This window comes from Xiphophorus maculatus, chromosome 8, assembly GCF_002775205.1.
Source record: "Xiphophorus maculatus strain JP 163 A chromosome 8, X_maculatus-5.0-male, whole genome shotgun sequence".
In the NCBI taxonomy this organism is placed as follows: Eukaryota; Metazoa; Chordata; class Actinopteri; order Cyprinodontiformes; family Poeciliidae; genus Xiphophorus; species Xiphophorus maculatus.
Window position 1 is genome coordinate 12108294 of NC_036450.1, and position 13629 is coordinate 12121922.

The following is a 13629-nucleotide window of genomic DNA, read 5'->3' on the forward strand; positions in this document are numbered from 1 at the left end:
TCATTGACACACATCAACTTGAACCAACCAATATGGTCTCTCTGTTACAATGATTGTCACTGTAAAGGTGGAAAAACATTAAGACGGTTTGGAAAACTCAGATTTGTTTGATCAAGAATCAAACAAATCTGATTCTTGATCCTGCATTACTGGATGGCCAGTAATGCAGGTTTTCAAGCCATGCACCTTAAAATCGATGAATCGATGAACATAGTACTCCAATAACAAGTTTGGGAGTTGAGTTTAGTCATGGCCTGTGAAACAATTTAAGACAACCTTGATTGGTAATCTTGGGATGACATTGGAAGATTCCTGTTAGTAAATAACTGGATCTGTTAAGGGAAGACAAAGGTGAATATTAAATACCAACATAGAGAGAATAGACAAATTGTGCATCAGGTCTTTATAATGCATTGATACAATTTTGGATAAAATCTGAGAAAACAGTTTCTCATCTTACAGAAAGCATTGGTAAAATATTCCAGATTTTTCTAAAATTTGTCATAAAGCAGTATTGCTGAATTTACATTCGATTTGATCAAAACTAACTGAATCAGTTCTGCTTTTTTCTCATCCACAAGCATTCACATTTTATTAGATGCCATTTGGAGGATTCCCTTTCACAATAATTGTAAACCATAGTCTCAAATAGCTGCATTTGCATGTGATGCACTATTTATGCTCCATGGCACATGGATACTGATGACAGGGGCACACAACAGCTGAAAAAATCATTTTAGGGTGTTGATTTGAGGGCTTTGTTCCCTCTTATAAGTCTAAATCTGGATGTAAAGAGAAAAAAAGGGAAGACTCCTTTATTAACTGCTCTGAGATTAACCAATGCATTGACAAAGGCCTAAGAAGTCTGTATGACAGAAGAGATGTATAAATATAGCTGAGAGAAAGTGAATACAAATGTCAGCTGTAATCCTTGTACAATTTACAGTTAGCTGTGGAAAGACAACCCAACCACCTGCCACATTAGCACCAGTCAGGGGTCAGTGGGGGGATTGATCCACATACAAAATCAGCATTCATGTAGAAGAGTTTTGTTTTTTTTACTTGCATTGAGGTCTTGTGACATTTCATTTATTTGTACTTTTCATTACAGTCAGGACTTAAAAAAACAAAAAACTTCAAAGCTAATCTTTTAAGCATACATTTTCATCAATTGGTTTTATCACTTCTATAAAACATGTTTTGATACATCTGCCTATTTCCATGCCTCAAAGGTTCCTTCAGTCTTTTCTTCCAATTGGCATGTAGGTTTGAGTAATTTCAAATCCTGGGGTTAAATTCTGAAATAATTTTTCCCCAGAGCCATCCCCTTTAGCAGTTTTTAAATTTACATGATCTACCTTTGTCATTTCTATTGAAGGACTCTAAAGTGAATGCCTCTAAAAGAAGTCTAGATAAATAAACCATGAAACCCAAATGACCAGAAGAATCAGGTGACTTCCAGCCAGGCCATGTCCTCATTTGAAATGAGGTCAAAAGATTCTGAGGCCTTGTTTGGCTGAGAGTTGCTTAATATTGATCTGTCTGCTTAGAGGGGGAGCTCCCTTTGGACCTAGGAGACTTCCAAATGTGAACCACTAAAAATATCACATTTCACAGACTGAACACATGTTGACACCACACAAATTGCAGGACCTTTATAAAAGGACTGTTTGTCTTCCCACCCAACAGGAGTTGGGGGGGACAATGTTGCTTTGAAACACTTTGAAAAGCTTTTGTTTGGAATTATTGTGCATGAGTTCCCAATTAGTTTGACAGAAAACTAAAAATAGAAACTTTTCACTTTTGGGTTATTTAAAATTCAGTAGTTTTGTACTCTTTAACATGGAATTCTATCATGCATTCAGCTCTAAAACCCAACTACATAAGTACTCCAGGCAACCCAGTTAGAAAAAGCACTTTCCCCCTCCCTGATGGTTACCTTTGGCATGCAGAAGATTTGAGCAGGACATGAAAATATCTGCCAATTATGGTCTCTCCCTTCATGAGCCTTTTCCAAGCCAGCTGGACTCAACCAGGACAGAACTATGTCCCTTGGTTTGAATAACACTGGCTGAGGTTTTCTTAGTGAGTCAGCTCACAATGTTTGTTTGGGGTTGTTAGTCTATTTCAATATTGGTTAATAATTTTCTGTTCTTCAGATGCAGCTCATGTTAGCACTTTAATAGTTTTGCATTAGGGATCACATATCCACCTATCAAGCAGTGTTAAGATTAAAACCAGAGTTCATTTGGTGACCATGGTCAGTTTAATGAGTCACATATTTCTAAAGCTGCTTAGATAATGCAAGTATGAACACCTAAAATTGGACTCTCCCAGTAAAGTTTCAGTGACAACATGCACATTTGAAAAGATTAGTTTATTTAAGTTTAATTACATTCAACATATTCTAAGACAAGGAAAAATATTAACAGCAATTCAATAAAGTTGTAATGACAATTTTTCTTTTTAAAGGCACACCTACAGAACAGGGGGATATATATACATGCACAAGATCCCATTAAATAAAAGCAGTAGTTGCACCTCCACAGTTCAGTGGTAAACACATTGTACCTGATTTAACACTTGTCACAGCATATAGAACAATTATTGCTTTGATTATTGCTGTAATAAAAGTGAACTATGTGCATTTCTCACAGTAAGTATTGAAGCAGCATGTAGAACACAGACTGAAGCTAAACACTTGCAAGACACTTTTTTAAAAAAGAACCATTTGCATAATTGTAGATATTGCCACAGCAGTGACTTTGTAGTACATGTTACCAGTTCAAACAGAACCCTCCAATCGCAATGTACAGAATTCTAAGACATCCCATTGGTAGGGCATGTAGAGGTATTCCTTCCAACACTGATGGGCCAAGTCTGGTTGAAATGTACAATAGAAAAACCCAAAATGTACCATTATAAAAATACAACTCAAGAAAAAGTGTATATAGAGTCAAGATTATGGAAATTTGATCATACATCTATAAAATCATCCCTATTGGTAGAACAAGTGTAGTCTAAGACAACTCAAATAAATGTTGAAAGTTTTAAAAACTATTGTGAGTGTAATTGATTGAGCCCTAAAATACACCAACTTAACCTTTGAAATAATGTTTACAAGCAAGCCAGATAATTCTTTCAACCAGATCTGGCCCAGTTATCAGGAAATGTTACTCAAAAATCAATGCTTGATAGAAGTTAAAAATCAATGAGTAAATGAGTCATTTACCTGGTCCAGTCCATACGCTCATTGACCCTTCTAGCCTCAGTGTTCGCCTTAACACCTTTTACAAGAAACCCCAGCATTTGTGCACAAGGAGGGTCTCTCTGTTGCCTGTATCCAAGAAGCGATTGCCACACTCCTCCCAGCGGAACACTTCTCCCCTCTCCACTATTACAAACTTCCACTCCACATGACTCTCTGCAGGCAGGTTGACCACAGTAGCCCAAAACCCATCTTTCACCTTTTCTAGGGGAACAAAATCCTTCCAGTTCCCCAAATCAAAATGGTTTCCTGTGATAGCCACCTTCTGGTATGGAGAGTGCGTGAGATAGTGGATCTGGAAGGTCACACTGACATTTTGGGGCATAGGCTGAACTGCCAGCACCCTCTTGCTAGTTTCTGTGGCTTCATCAGAAAGGGGAACTGTGTTGTCTTCTTCACACTCATTGACAGGTGGAACATCTGCATATGTGCAAGCAGCATTTACAGAAGAGGAAGCTTGAGATTTTTCTATAGACACTGGATTGATTTGTGGACTGGAAGGCTTTATCCAAGGAAGGACTTGATCAGTACCATCTGTGATCCACTCATTGTTGTCCATAGTTGCCTCCATGATATTTATTTCTGTAGTTTTGTCCTCTTCCTTGCCTTCTATCTCACGCTTACCTTCAATGACAATCTTTGTGCCCATCTTTCCCAGGTCTTTATTCAAGCAGAAATCAGTGGTTGCTTCTTTTGCAAGTTTCCCAACTGTTGTGTTGAAACTTTCAATCTCAATCCACATCTCACTGACTGTACAAGAGTCATCATTGGCTTCATCAGTGTTCTTGATGTGGGGTTGTGAATCATTTGAAGATTCAGGTATTGCATCTGATGGTTCTTTGATGACAGCATATGACTCAGCCATTGCAGTTTGAAGTTCAGCCTGGTCCTCTGACTGTAGAGGAACACCCAATGCCACTGGCAACAAGATTTCAGAGATTAAGGGATTCTCAACATCAGGCAAATCAGGACTGACGGCCATGCTCGAAATCCCGCTCTCTACTCCAACATCAGAAGAGCACCAAATTAAATTGCATGGATTTTCATAAAACGGTTGGACTTCATTAGGAAGAGGTTCCACAGTCTCAGCCATGACTGGGGCAGGATCATTACAGACCTCAAGAAGATCTGCATTTTGCATTTGTTCACCTTCTAGATCTTGGAAGGAAGAATCATCTGGACAAGACATTTCTTTTGACACAGATGCAGCAGAACTGACATCACTAACAACTGCATCAGGTGAAGACAGAATTTCCACATTTTCTTTAGAAACCAGGATATCAGTTATAGTTTCATCAACTTCACCGTGAGGATATGCAAGACCACAGAGGGTATCAATTGTTGCTTTAGAAAATTCAGAAGTAACATCTTTACCTTTGTCTTCTGGCTGTAGACCAACTAGTGGCAGGGCTTCATATTCGTGATTAATAATTTCTGGCTCAACTGACAAACATGATAGGACAGGACTGAACACAGCAGTTTCCTGTGGTTCACTAAATGAAGCCATCTCAACATCCTTACTGCAGGTAGAAGAATCTTGTTCATGTTTCAGTTCTTTGCTAGAAAGTAGCACAGCACAGTAAGCTGACAAGTCTACAAGATTGTTTTCAGTCACATCACTATTTGGACTCTGTTCAGAAGTTGCACAATCAAAGGCTGGACTTTTGATAGTCATATATTGGTTATTGATGTGCTTCTGCAGTGCCACATTTTGAGAGTCCTCACTGGCAGGGTGTGGTTTATTTAAGCTAGAGATTTCAAGTACTGAAATCTCATCTTCAGTTTTGGTAGAGAGGGACTCATCCATGTGTACGGAAGGCTCTTCAACATAACCCCCAGCCTTGATTGAATCTGAGGTGGCCTGATTTAGTTTATAGTTTACATTTAAACTCACTGAAGCATTTTCTTCATGGCAGATTGGACTTTTTAAAGCACACAGACTTTCTTCATCCTTACAGGGAATTTCAGTTGACACATCTTCCACAGTCACCTCCTCTTTCTGGGATTTTTGTACCTAAACAGCAAAAATTTACACCCAGTTAGTTACAGACCAAGTATACTACAGAGCACAATTGGTCTCCCACCAACATCAGCTCATGACAATTGTCTAAATTTGGTACTCACCTTTTCTTCATTTGCAAGACTCTCACAAACCATTACAGGCTCCAAGGAGTCACTATGTTTTCCCTCTGCATCATTTGGCATTTCAACAAGGTTATGTTTGTACCCTTCATCTTCCACATTCAAATTCCTCACTTCACAAATGTCATCTTGAAGGCTCTTAATGGTCTCCTCCACATTTGTTTGAGTAACACCGGAAGTGTCCTCCACACGCGGGGCATTCTGGAGTTTCTCTGGTTCCACTACGATTGGCGGACTAGAAGACTGAGGACTTTCTTCAGCGGTGGCACGACGATTCTTCAGTTTATGCCGACTTCGAATTACAGCTCCATCCCTCACATTTGAAACCTCCTCAATCACATCTAGAAGATAAAATGGAACCCATTTTAACTTTGACAGATGTTTGGGTTGCAATCTTGAGACCACAACTTCAGATGTGGTGCCTGTTTGGACTTCCATTTAACCCATATATTCAACTCAATCTACATCAAAAGTTGTCCAGTTTCAGATTTGTGACAATGTCAAAGTTTCTAGAAGAATAAAGTTGAGAATGAAGTTTAACATATTACCGACTCCTAATTATGATGCAAAAAAAATTCATTTGAAACTGGAGCAAATAAAGACTGTATTCATCAAAAGTATTTGCTACTTTAACAAATGGGGGTCAATTACATCATTTATTTTCCATGTATTTATAAAAGTTGGTACTCAATTTGATTAAAACTACACGTTTATGAAATATTGCCATTACCCAACTTTTAACATTGAACATCTTTAACAAATATCTGCGCAAATATGATGGAAGGGCATCAAAGGTGAGGACAAACTTTTTTCAGAAGCAAATGGTGACTTAAGTTTCTTTTCAGGAATGACAAATTAGGTCTACATTAAAGAAAGAAATTGCCATGTTAGGATACTTTTTAATCATATTGGGTCCTTTTGACAAAATATTTGACCCAGTCTGTTCAATATGCAAATGTTACTTGCCCAGCTTTGAAAAAAAAGATAATCTGCAAGTTGCACAGGTCTTTTTAAAACTTAATGTTTCCCTTTATATTCAAGACCACAAAATAAATTGATTAAGATCAAAAAGTGAGCCAAGGTTTGCTTCAATTGTTTGCCAAGAGAAAACTCTGTATGCCATTTGTCCTGGGGTGGGTTTTCACATGATTTGGTTGTTAAATATTTGCTGAGCAACAAGAAATATTAGCTAAACATATTCCATATTTACTTGAAAAGTTAATATGAAAGTTACTAGTAAATCACAGGAGCTGTTATAAAAAGTCAAAAAGTTATATATATAAAAAAACTTAACTAAAACCAAAATAAATTCATTCTGGGTGGATGGTTTAATAAATTTAACATCAATGGTTGCAAATTTGACAGAGGCATAATCTTAATTGCACTACAACATTTGTCAAATTAATTTATTTTAAAAAGAGGTCATTACACCTACAACAGCGTAACTACTTTAAATAGTTGTAATCCATATCGTTTTCCTTAAGCATTTGAAATACACATCTTCAGGGAGGAAATAGATAACTTCACGTGTAAGGAGACCAAAGGAGAAGCCCAAATTGTGTTCGTGCCAACTCACAAGAGTAGAAGGAGAAATAAATAAATAAATAAGAGAACATTTGCCGTGTATTATCAGTCAGTTCAAATTAATAGTTAATACTAGGTGGAAATTAAGAAAACTTTTACCACTTCCATCATGCTCAGAGACATGGGGGGTACAGTTTTAGGGTATAAATGACCCATGTAGTTCAAAAGACATTTAAGCAAAAACATAATATTTTTTGTTATCTTTTAAAGACAACAGTTCACCCCCCTCCACCAGTGACTGTACCTGTTGACTCCACACGGCTGCGTGCCTCCTGCTCTGGACTCGGCTCCTTCTCCGGTTGCACCGCGTCTCTCGTCGCTCCCTGGCTGCTGCTGCTCCCGCTGCCGCCGCTCACGTCTCCGGCTCCGGGTCCAGCCTCGGCCTTCCTCCGCTTCCCCTTCACGGTCCGGTAGATAATGAACCCTGCCACTACTGACACCATGGCAATCACAGCCACGGCCACGGCGGGTCCGTGGCGCCCGATCATGCAGAACAGCGAGGCCAGGTCCATGTGTTTTTCCATCGGGTTGTTATTTTTCAGCTGCATAACAGTGTTCGACTAAACCCGTTTAAACGCGTGTGAATGCCTCCTGCAGCACACTGCCGTGGATCCCGGCTCCTGTCTGCCCCAGCAGTCAGTGAATGGAAGCTCCTAATTGCTCCTAAAAAGCTGTGAGTGGCTGCAGGTGCGATCAGCTCATTGGCTGAACTTAGTCACGGGGAACTGATTTCATTGATGAAATGAAGGAAGAAATGGCGTTTAGGAATCATCCGCTGTCTGCAAATTGTGTCTCATTGATTATTACATTAATTTTCATCTAAAATAAGACTTATTTTGAATTTGATGTACAATTTATTCAGATGTTATCAGTTCATAGCTAATTTAACTACAGGTGACGTCATGTTTTTAGAAAAGAAATCTATAAAATAAAGTAAAAGGTAAAATATTAGTCCTTCTATAGTTGTCCAAAAATTATGTATTTGACAAAAATACTAACCAATTGCAAATTTAGCAAGAGTAAATGATGAATAAAGACTATTTAAAATTTTAACTGTGTATCTGTTGATATCAATAGTCACATAAAGACGTTTAGGTCTGGAAGAGTGATATCATCGTCCCAGTCAAACAGCTCCACCCACTGGACATATGTGGTAATTACCAGAAACTTCCTGAAGCCTCTGGAGCGCGTCCTGCTAGAATATAAAGCTGGGACAGCCCCACTGACTGACAGAAAGATACACTAGAAACACAAGAGTGACGAGACGCCTGAACATCAAGAAGACTCAAGACTAAACAGAAGAAAGATGCTGTGCTCTCATGGATTCCCATCTGCCCTCAGTCCATTCATGGACTTCTCCTGGCCTGTACGCAGTCTGTGGCCAGAGGTCAGACCTCTGTTCTACCAGCAGCATGTCATGCAGAGAGACCTACAGGAGCTGCGCAGCAGTCTGCAGCTGATGGACAAACTTCAACGCCAGATCCTGGAGGACACAGAGCCTTTCAGGAACAGCGTGGCTCTGCAGCCAGTCTCCTACCAGCTGGACAAAGAGGGAGAGCACTTTGGCCTAACCCTGGACACTCAGGGCTTTTCTCCGGAAGATCTGTCAGTCCGGCAGGTGGGCAGAAAGCTGAGAGTCAGCGGGAAGATGGAGAAGAAACAAGAGGACGGGAAAAGCTCCTATTCTTACAGCCTGCAGGAGTTCAGACAGGAGTTTGATCTGCCTGAAGGGGTGAACCATGAAGACGTCAGCTGCCATCTTTCTCCAGATGGAAAGCTCCATATCCAGGCAGCCAAAGTTCCTTGTGTCGAGGGGACGGAGAGAGAGCTGACTATCAAGAGGAGCTCAGAGGAGGAACCACAGCAGAGTGTGTGTTCACAGTCAGAAGACAGCAGAGCAGAAACACAGAACAGATCATAGAACAAAAATGAAAACATGGACTCACATACATGTTGATGTGCCAATAACAAGTTTTCTTGTCTTTCAGTGTTGACTTTCTACTTTTTTCACTGCAGAAAATACTTAGTCAAAATTAGGATTAATACAATGGATGATTGAATCTTTTTCGGGTTTTTTTATTTTTTATGTTTGAATGGAAAACATTTAAAGTTTGAAATGATAACATTTTAACATCAGACATGTGAGGAATATATAAAAATAAAGTAATCCAGAAATAAAACTGTGTTTAATATGATTCATGAAATGTTCTCAAAATAAAGTGTTTGCAGTGTTAAATCCCACTTTGTTCACGTAAATCATTCTCTAACATAGTAAAGACTACTGTTCCTTGGGTCCACATCAGACATTACTATAAGAATCATTAACAGATGTTTAAAAACTAAAAAAAAAAACATACAGGGTTAAACTCAGCTCTGTGTTTCTCCTGCTAGCAAAGCTATACTAGACATTAGCCCTTTGTTAAACCATTAACCACTGCTGAGGACAGTTTATACAACAGGCTGTTTCATAAACTTATGATTTTTTGTAACATAGACATATAAAAAGATTATGTTCAACCATATTTCAGTACAAACACAACATCTTAACATAATAGCTTAAAGTGAAATTATTTAATTATTCCTGGTATGAATTTTTGCTTTGTATAGAATGGATGATTTTGTCAGAAATGTCACCAATATCTCTACATTTGCACCCAGTTTAATTACAATTTCAGACCAGCTTTGTCTCCACATTAATATAAGTTAGTTGTGGTGGTCAGAGCATCTGATCAGGATGACCTGTTGGTACCTCCAAGGTTTTCCAGGCACAGCCCACTGGGAAGAAATCTCAGAGAAGACCCACAACTTCCTGGAGGGACTACAAATCCCACCTGGCCTGGGAACACCTGGGGAGTCCTCAGAATGGACACAAACTTTGAAAAGCAACACACCAGGGGCAGATGGATGGATGTATTGGATATTCTTACTCATGACTCCATGTGAATTTTCAGATTTTATTTTTTCAAGACATATTTGTCACAGGTTTGGTCTGTTTTTATTTCTTTTTACTTTTTTATTTCAGATGTGTGGGATTTTAATATAATGTTTTAACGAATTTCACAAGTGGTTGGACTTAAACAAAATCTTGACAAAATCTGTGAATTAGCTCCACCCAGTGGAATTCTGTAGTAATAACCAGAAACTTCCCGAAGCCTTTGGAGCGCCTCCTGCTAGAATATAAAGCTGGGACAGCCCCACTGACTGACAGAAAGATACACAAGAAACACTGGAGTGAAAAGACGCCTGAATAACAAGAAGACTCAAGATTAAATAAAAGAAAGATGCTGTGCTCTCATGGATTCCCGTCTGCCCTCAGTCCATTCATGGACTTCTCCTGGCCTGTACGCAGTCTGTGGCCAGAGGTCAGACCTCTGTTCTACCAGCAGCATGTCATGCAGAGAGACCTACAGGAGCTGCGCAGCAGTCTGCAGCTGATGGACAAACTTCAACGCCAGATCCTGGAGGACACAGAGCCTTTCAGGAACAGCGTGGCTCTGCAGCCAGTCTCCTACCAGCTGCACAAAGAGGGGGAGCACTTTGGCCTAACCCTGGACACTCAGGGCTTTTCTCCAGAAGATCTCTCAGTCCGGCAGGTGGGCAGGAAGCTGAGAGTCAGCGGGAAGACAGAGAGAAAACAAGAGGACAGGAAAGGCTCCTACTCTTACAGCCTGCAGGAGTTCAGACAGGAGTTTGATCTGCCTGAAGGGGTGAACCATGAAGACGTCAGCTGCCATCTTTCTCCAGATGGAAAGCTCCACATCCAGGCAGCCAAAGTTCCTTGTTTTGAGGGGACGGAGAGAGAGCTGACTATCAAGAGGAGCTCAGAGGAGGAACCACAGCAGAGAACAGAAGACAAAAAATTGTGGTGAACTCTGAGGAGTAAATCGGATCAGGAATTATTCCAAAAGTTAATCTCGAGAATCAAGTAGAGAGGTTTCAAAGAAGCATGGTGAACCCTACACTGTAAAAAAAAGTGTCTCTAATTTATAGTAAAATGTGGGCACCTGTGGTTGCCAGAATTTTACCGTATTTATATGATAAAACTAAAGGTTACAGTATTTTCACGGTAAAATACGGAGCAACCACTGTTTTTTGTCCCTCCACAAGATGGCAGCAATAAACTGTCAGTGTTTGAGGTGATGGACCAGAGCCATGTAAACCTCTGACAAAACAATTTAGCACAAAAAGGAAATGTTTAATTTGGACCTAAATGGTGAAATGTGATTAGGAGATCACATACCACCGAGTCAAGATTTGCCAGAATCTCTGATTGTCAAAATGGAAAGTGTTGGTAAGCAGCCACAAAACATAACTCTTACCACTACTTGATGTTTGTTTTCCATCAAGCCTGTTTGCATTAAATCTACACAACATTTTTTTCTTAATCCAATGATTGTATAATCTCCTTTAAAACATTTTGCTGGTCTTTATTTTTATTTACTTTTTTCCTCAATGTTTTTCCAGAAATGACAGACATATTCCTGGGGCTAATGCAAACCTTGTGAGCTGTTTAACCACCAGATTGTAACTCAACACACACACACGCACACACACACACACACACATATATATATATATATATATATATATATATATATATATATATATATATATATATATATATGTGTGTGTGTGTGTGTGTGTGTGTTCATCTATATATATTATTATTCATCTAAATGCGCCAGAGGGGCACGGTTTCTCAAAAAACTGATTAAAACAGGAAGAACTGTGTAATCATGAACAGAGACACTTTGGATGTGAAAATGAGTCTTAATCTGAGATTTGTTGTTTTCTTCCACTGATGTGTGTGCGAGTGGTGAAAACAGTTGGTAACCGCTTTTAAAAACCAATGTGGATTCCCTTGCATGTAGGAGGACTCAGCTTTTCTCTGTTTCCTTTTCTTTAAAGGTCATGAAACTAAAGACCAAAGCAGCTGCTGTGTTAGCAAATGATGAGGAAAGACAACAAGAAAGCAGAAGAAGAAAAAAAACATGACAGATACTTGTTGAAATTTTTTTTGTCATCTTAAACTACTGACTCCAAAAACTTGAGTTCACTGCACTGAATCCAACTAGAACAAATAAAATCCGATTGAAGTGTTTCTATTACCATAATGTTTTATGTAAAGGACCAGAAGTAATATATTTAGTAAGTTTAATTATTCTGGGAAACAATATTTCACAGATTTTTCATTTCTTTTATGAATAAATGAATCTGTAAAGCACATACAACTGTACAGTTCTTACCCATTTATGTTTCTTATATTTTTTATCTTACAACTACAAATATCATTGCATTCTTTTCTTAAATGCATTAACATATCTTAAGGAAAAAGGACATAGTCTCCAAGATATTTACAAATAAATATCTGAATACCTTAGTGTGCATTTACATTGACCCCTTTTACTCTGACACCCCTAACATTCACAGCAATCTGTTTGGAGGCAGATGTTTAGTTCAAGTAATCTGCTATATGTGAATAACTTAGTCACGGCATAGATATAAATATATAAAAAAAAATATATAGTTTAAAAAAACTATGTATTCTCACAATCACAATACAAACAGAAGCATGTTCATGAATGAATTAGAGAAGAATTGCTTAGGTTTGTTTTGTTGGTAAAGATTTACCTTTTCCCTCTCAGTGAAAAGGGAAACACAGTTAATGCACATAATTTGGATTTTTTGTCTGGAATCTAGTGGAAAGTGTGGAAGAATTCATGAGAGGATTCACAGCAGAAGAAGTCCTGGAGGTGCCAGTAAATAGCCTTAAGGAGAGAACAGAGAGATCCTCCAGGTGGGTCAGAAGCTGTTCGCTCTGGGAACCAAGTTAAGCTTTTGCTCAGGATGTTAGCTCAGTGAATGTTTGACTCTTCCCCTCTTAGGATGTAGGACCAAAGACAAGCAAGAAAATGTATCTTGCTGAAAGAATAAAGAATGTTCCAGTTGATAAAAACAACACACGGGTTTTAACCAAGTTGATTCAGACTTTGTTAGTTCATTTGAGCTTGATTCTCGTTCAGGGGCTCTGGCTCTTCACACCATATCTTTATCACTCGGTTGCACACTCTTGCACACCGACTCAGCTCTCAGAGGCACACACAAGAAAGTGTTTTGCCACGTTACATAGCCGTTAGGAAGAAAAGATTCTTTAAAAATCCGGGTTTACATTTCCAGTGAAAAAAGAAACCATGAATTTCTAAGAATACCAATCTAAAGCCAATGCAGAGCTTGAAGCTTTAAGAGACCTGCACTGTTAGGATTCTCTTAGATGAGAAAAATCATTACTTTGCATTCCAGTCTTAGTAACAAGTTTTTTTCCAAACATTTTATCATAAAGTCTTTATACTTATAGACAAACTAAATTAATTTTATGGAATTACAAGGTTATACCCTTCTCTACCTTAAACATACAGCAAGAGCAACTGTAGAGTTGAAGAGTTTTTACCAAATCAAATTCTTGTGTTTGATGACTTTCAAATTCCAGACTTAAATCTTATTAAGAATCTGTCACACAACTTGAAAACTGATGTTCACAGGTGCTCTTATTCCAATCTGAGAGAGCCGTAGCTATTTTGCAAACCAAAGAGGGTGGGGGAGCATACTGCCACAAAAGACTTTCAGCTGTAGTTGAA

At 38.7% G+C, this 13629-nt stretch overlaps 3 protein-coding genes across 3 annotated transcripts; 2 read left to right on the forward strand and 1 right to left on the reverse strand.

The window, feature by feature from the left end:
- Positions 1 to 2358: 2358 nt before the first annotated feature.
- On the reverse strand, positions 2359 to 7681 carry stbd1 (starch binding domain 1). Its single transcript, XM_023338888.1, has 3 exons — positions 7239 to 7681; positions 5393 to 5751; positions 2359 to 5282 (listed from the first exon to the last, which is right to left on the reverse strand). The coding sequence occupies exons 1-3, from the start codon at positions 7540 to 7542 to the stop codon at positions 3291 to 3293; spliced, it is 2655 nt and encodes an 884-aa protein (XP_023194656.1). The 5' UTR covers positions 7543 to 7681; the 3' UTR covers positions 2359 to 3290.
- Positions 7682 to 8151: 470 nt separating this feature from the next.
- On the forward strand, positions 8152 to 9072 carry LOC102222412 (heat shock protein 30-like). The gene has a single exon (XM_005814027.2). It carries the CDS (start codon positions 8301 to 8303, stop codon positions 8913 to 8915), a length of 615 nt encoding a protein of 204 aa, XP_005814084.2. The 5' UTR covers positions 8152 to 8300; the 3' UTR covers positions 8916 to 9072.
- A 1202-nt stretch (positions 9073 to 10274) lies between these two features.
- LOC102221189 (heat shock protein 30-like) lies at positions 10275 to 10863 on the forward strand. The gene has a single exon (XM_005817453.2). The coding sequence runs from the start codon at positions 10276 to 10278 to the stop codon at positions 10861 to 10863; it is 588 nt and encodes a 195-aa protein (XP_005817510.1). The 5' UTR covers position 10275.
- The last annotated feature ends 2766 nt before the right edge of the window (positions 10864 to 13629 follow it).

Excerpts from the sequence above, each read along its gene's own strand:
- LOC102221189 (XM_005817453.2), top strand. The coding sequence starts at position 10,276 with ATGCTGTGCTCTCATGGATTCCCGTCTGCCCTCAGTCCATTCATGGAC.
- LOC102222412 (XM_005814027.2), top strand. The coding sequence starts at position 8,301 with ATGCTGTGCTCTCATGGATTCCCATCTGCCCTCAGTCCATTCATGGAC.
- stbd1 (XM_023338888.1), bottom strand. The coding sequence starts at position 7,542 with ATGCAGCTGAAAAATAACAACCCGATGGAAAAACACATGGACCTGGCC. Across the intron at positions 5,752-7,238 it reads CAGCCGTGTGGAGTCAACAG|ATGTGATTGAGGAGGTTTCA; the intron begins GTACAGTCACTG and ends TTTATCTTCTAG. Across the intron at positions 5,283-5,392 it reads GTCTTGCAAATGAAGAAAAG|GTACAAAAATCCCAGAAAGA; the intron begins GTGAGTACCAAA and ends TTTGCTGTTTAG.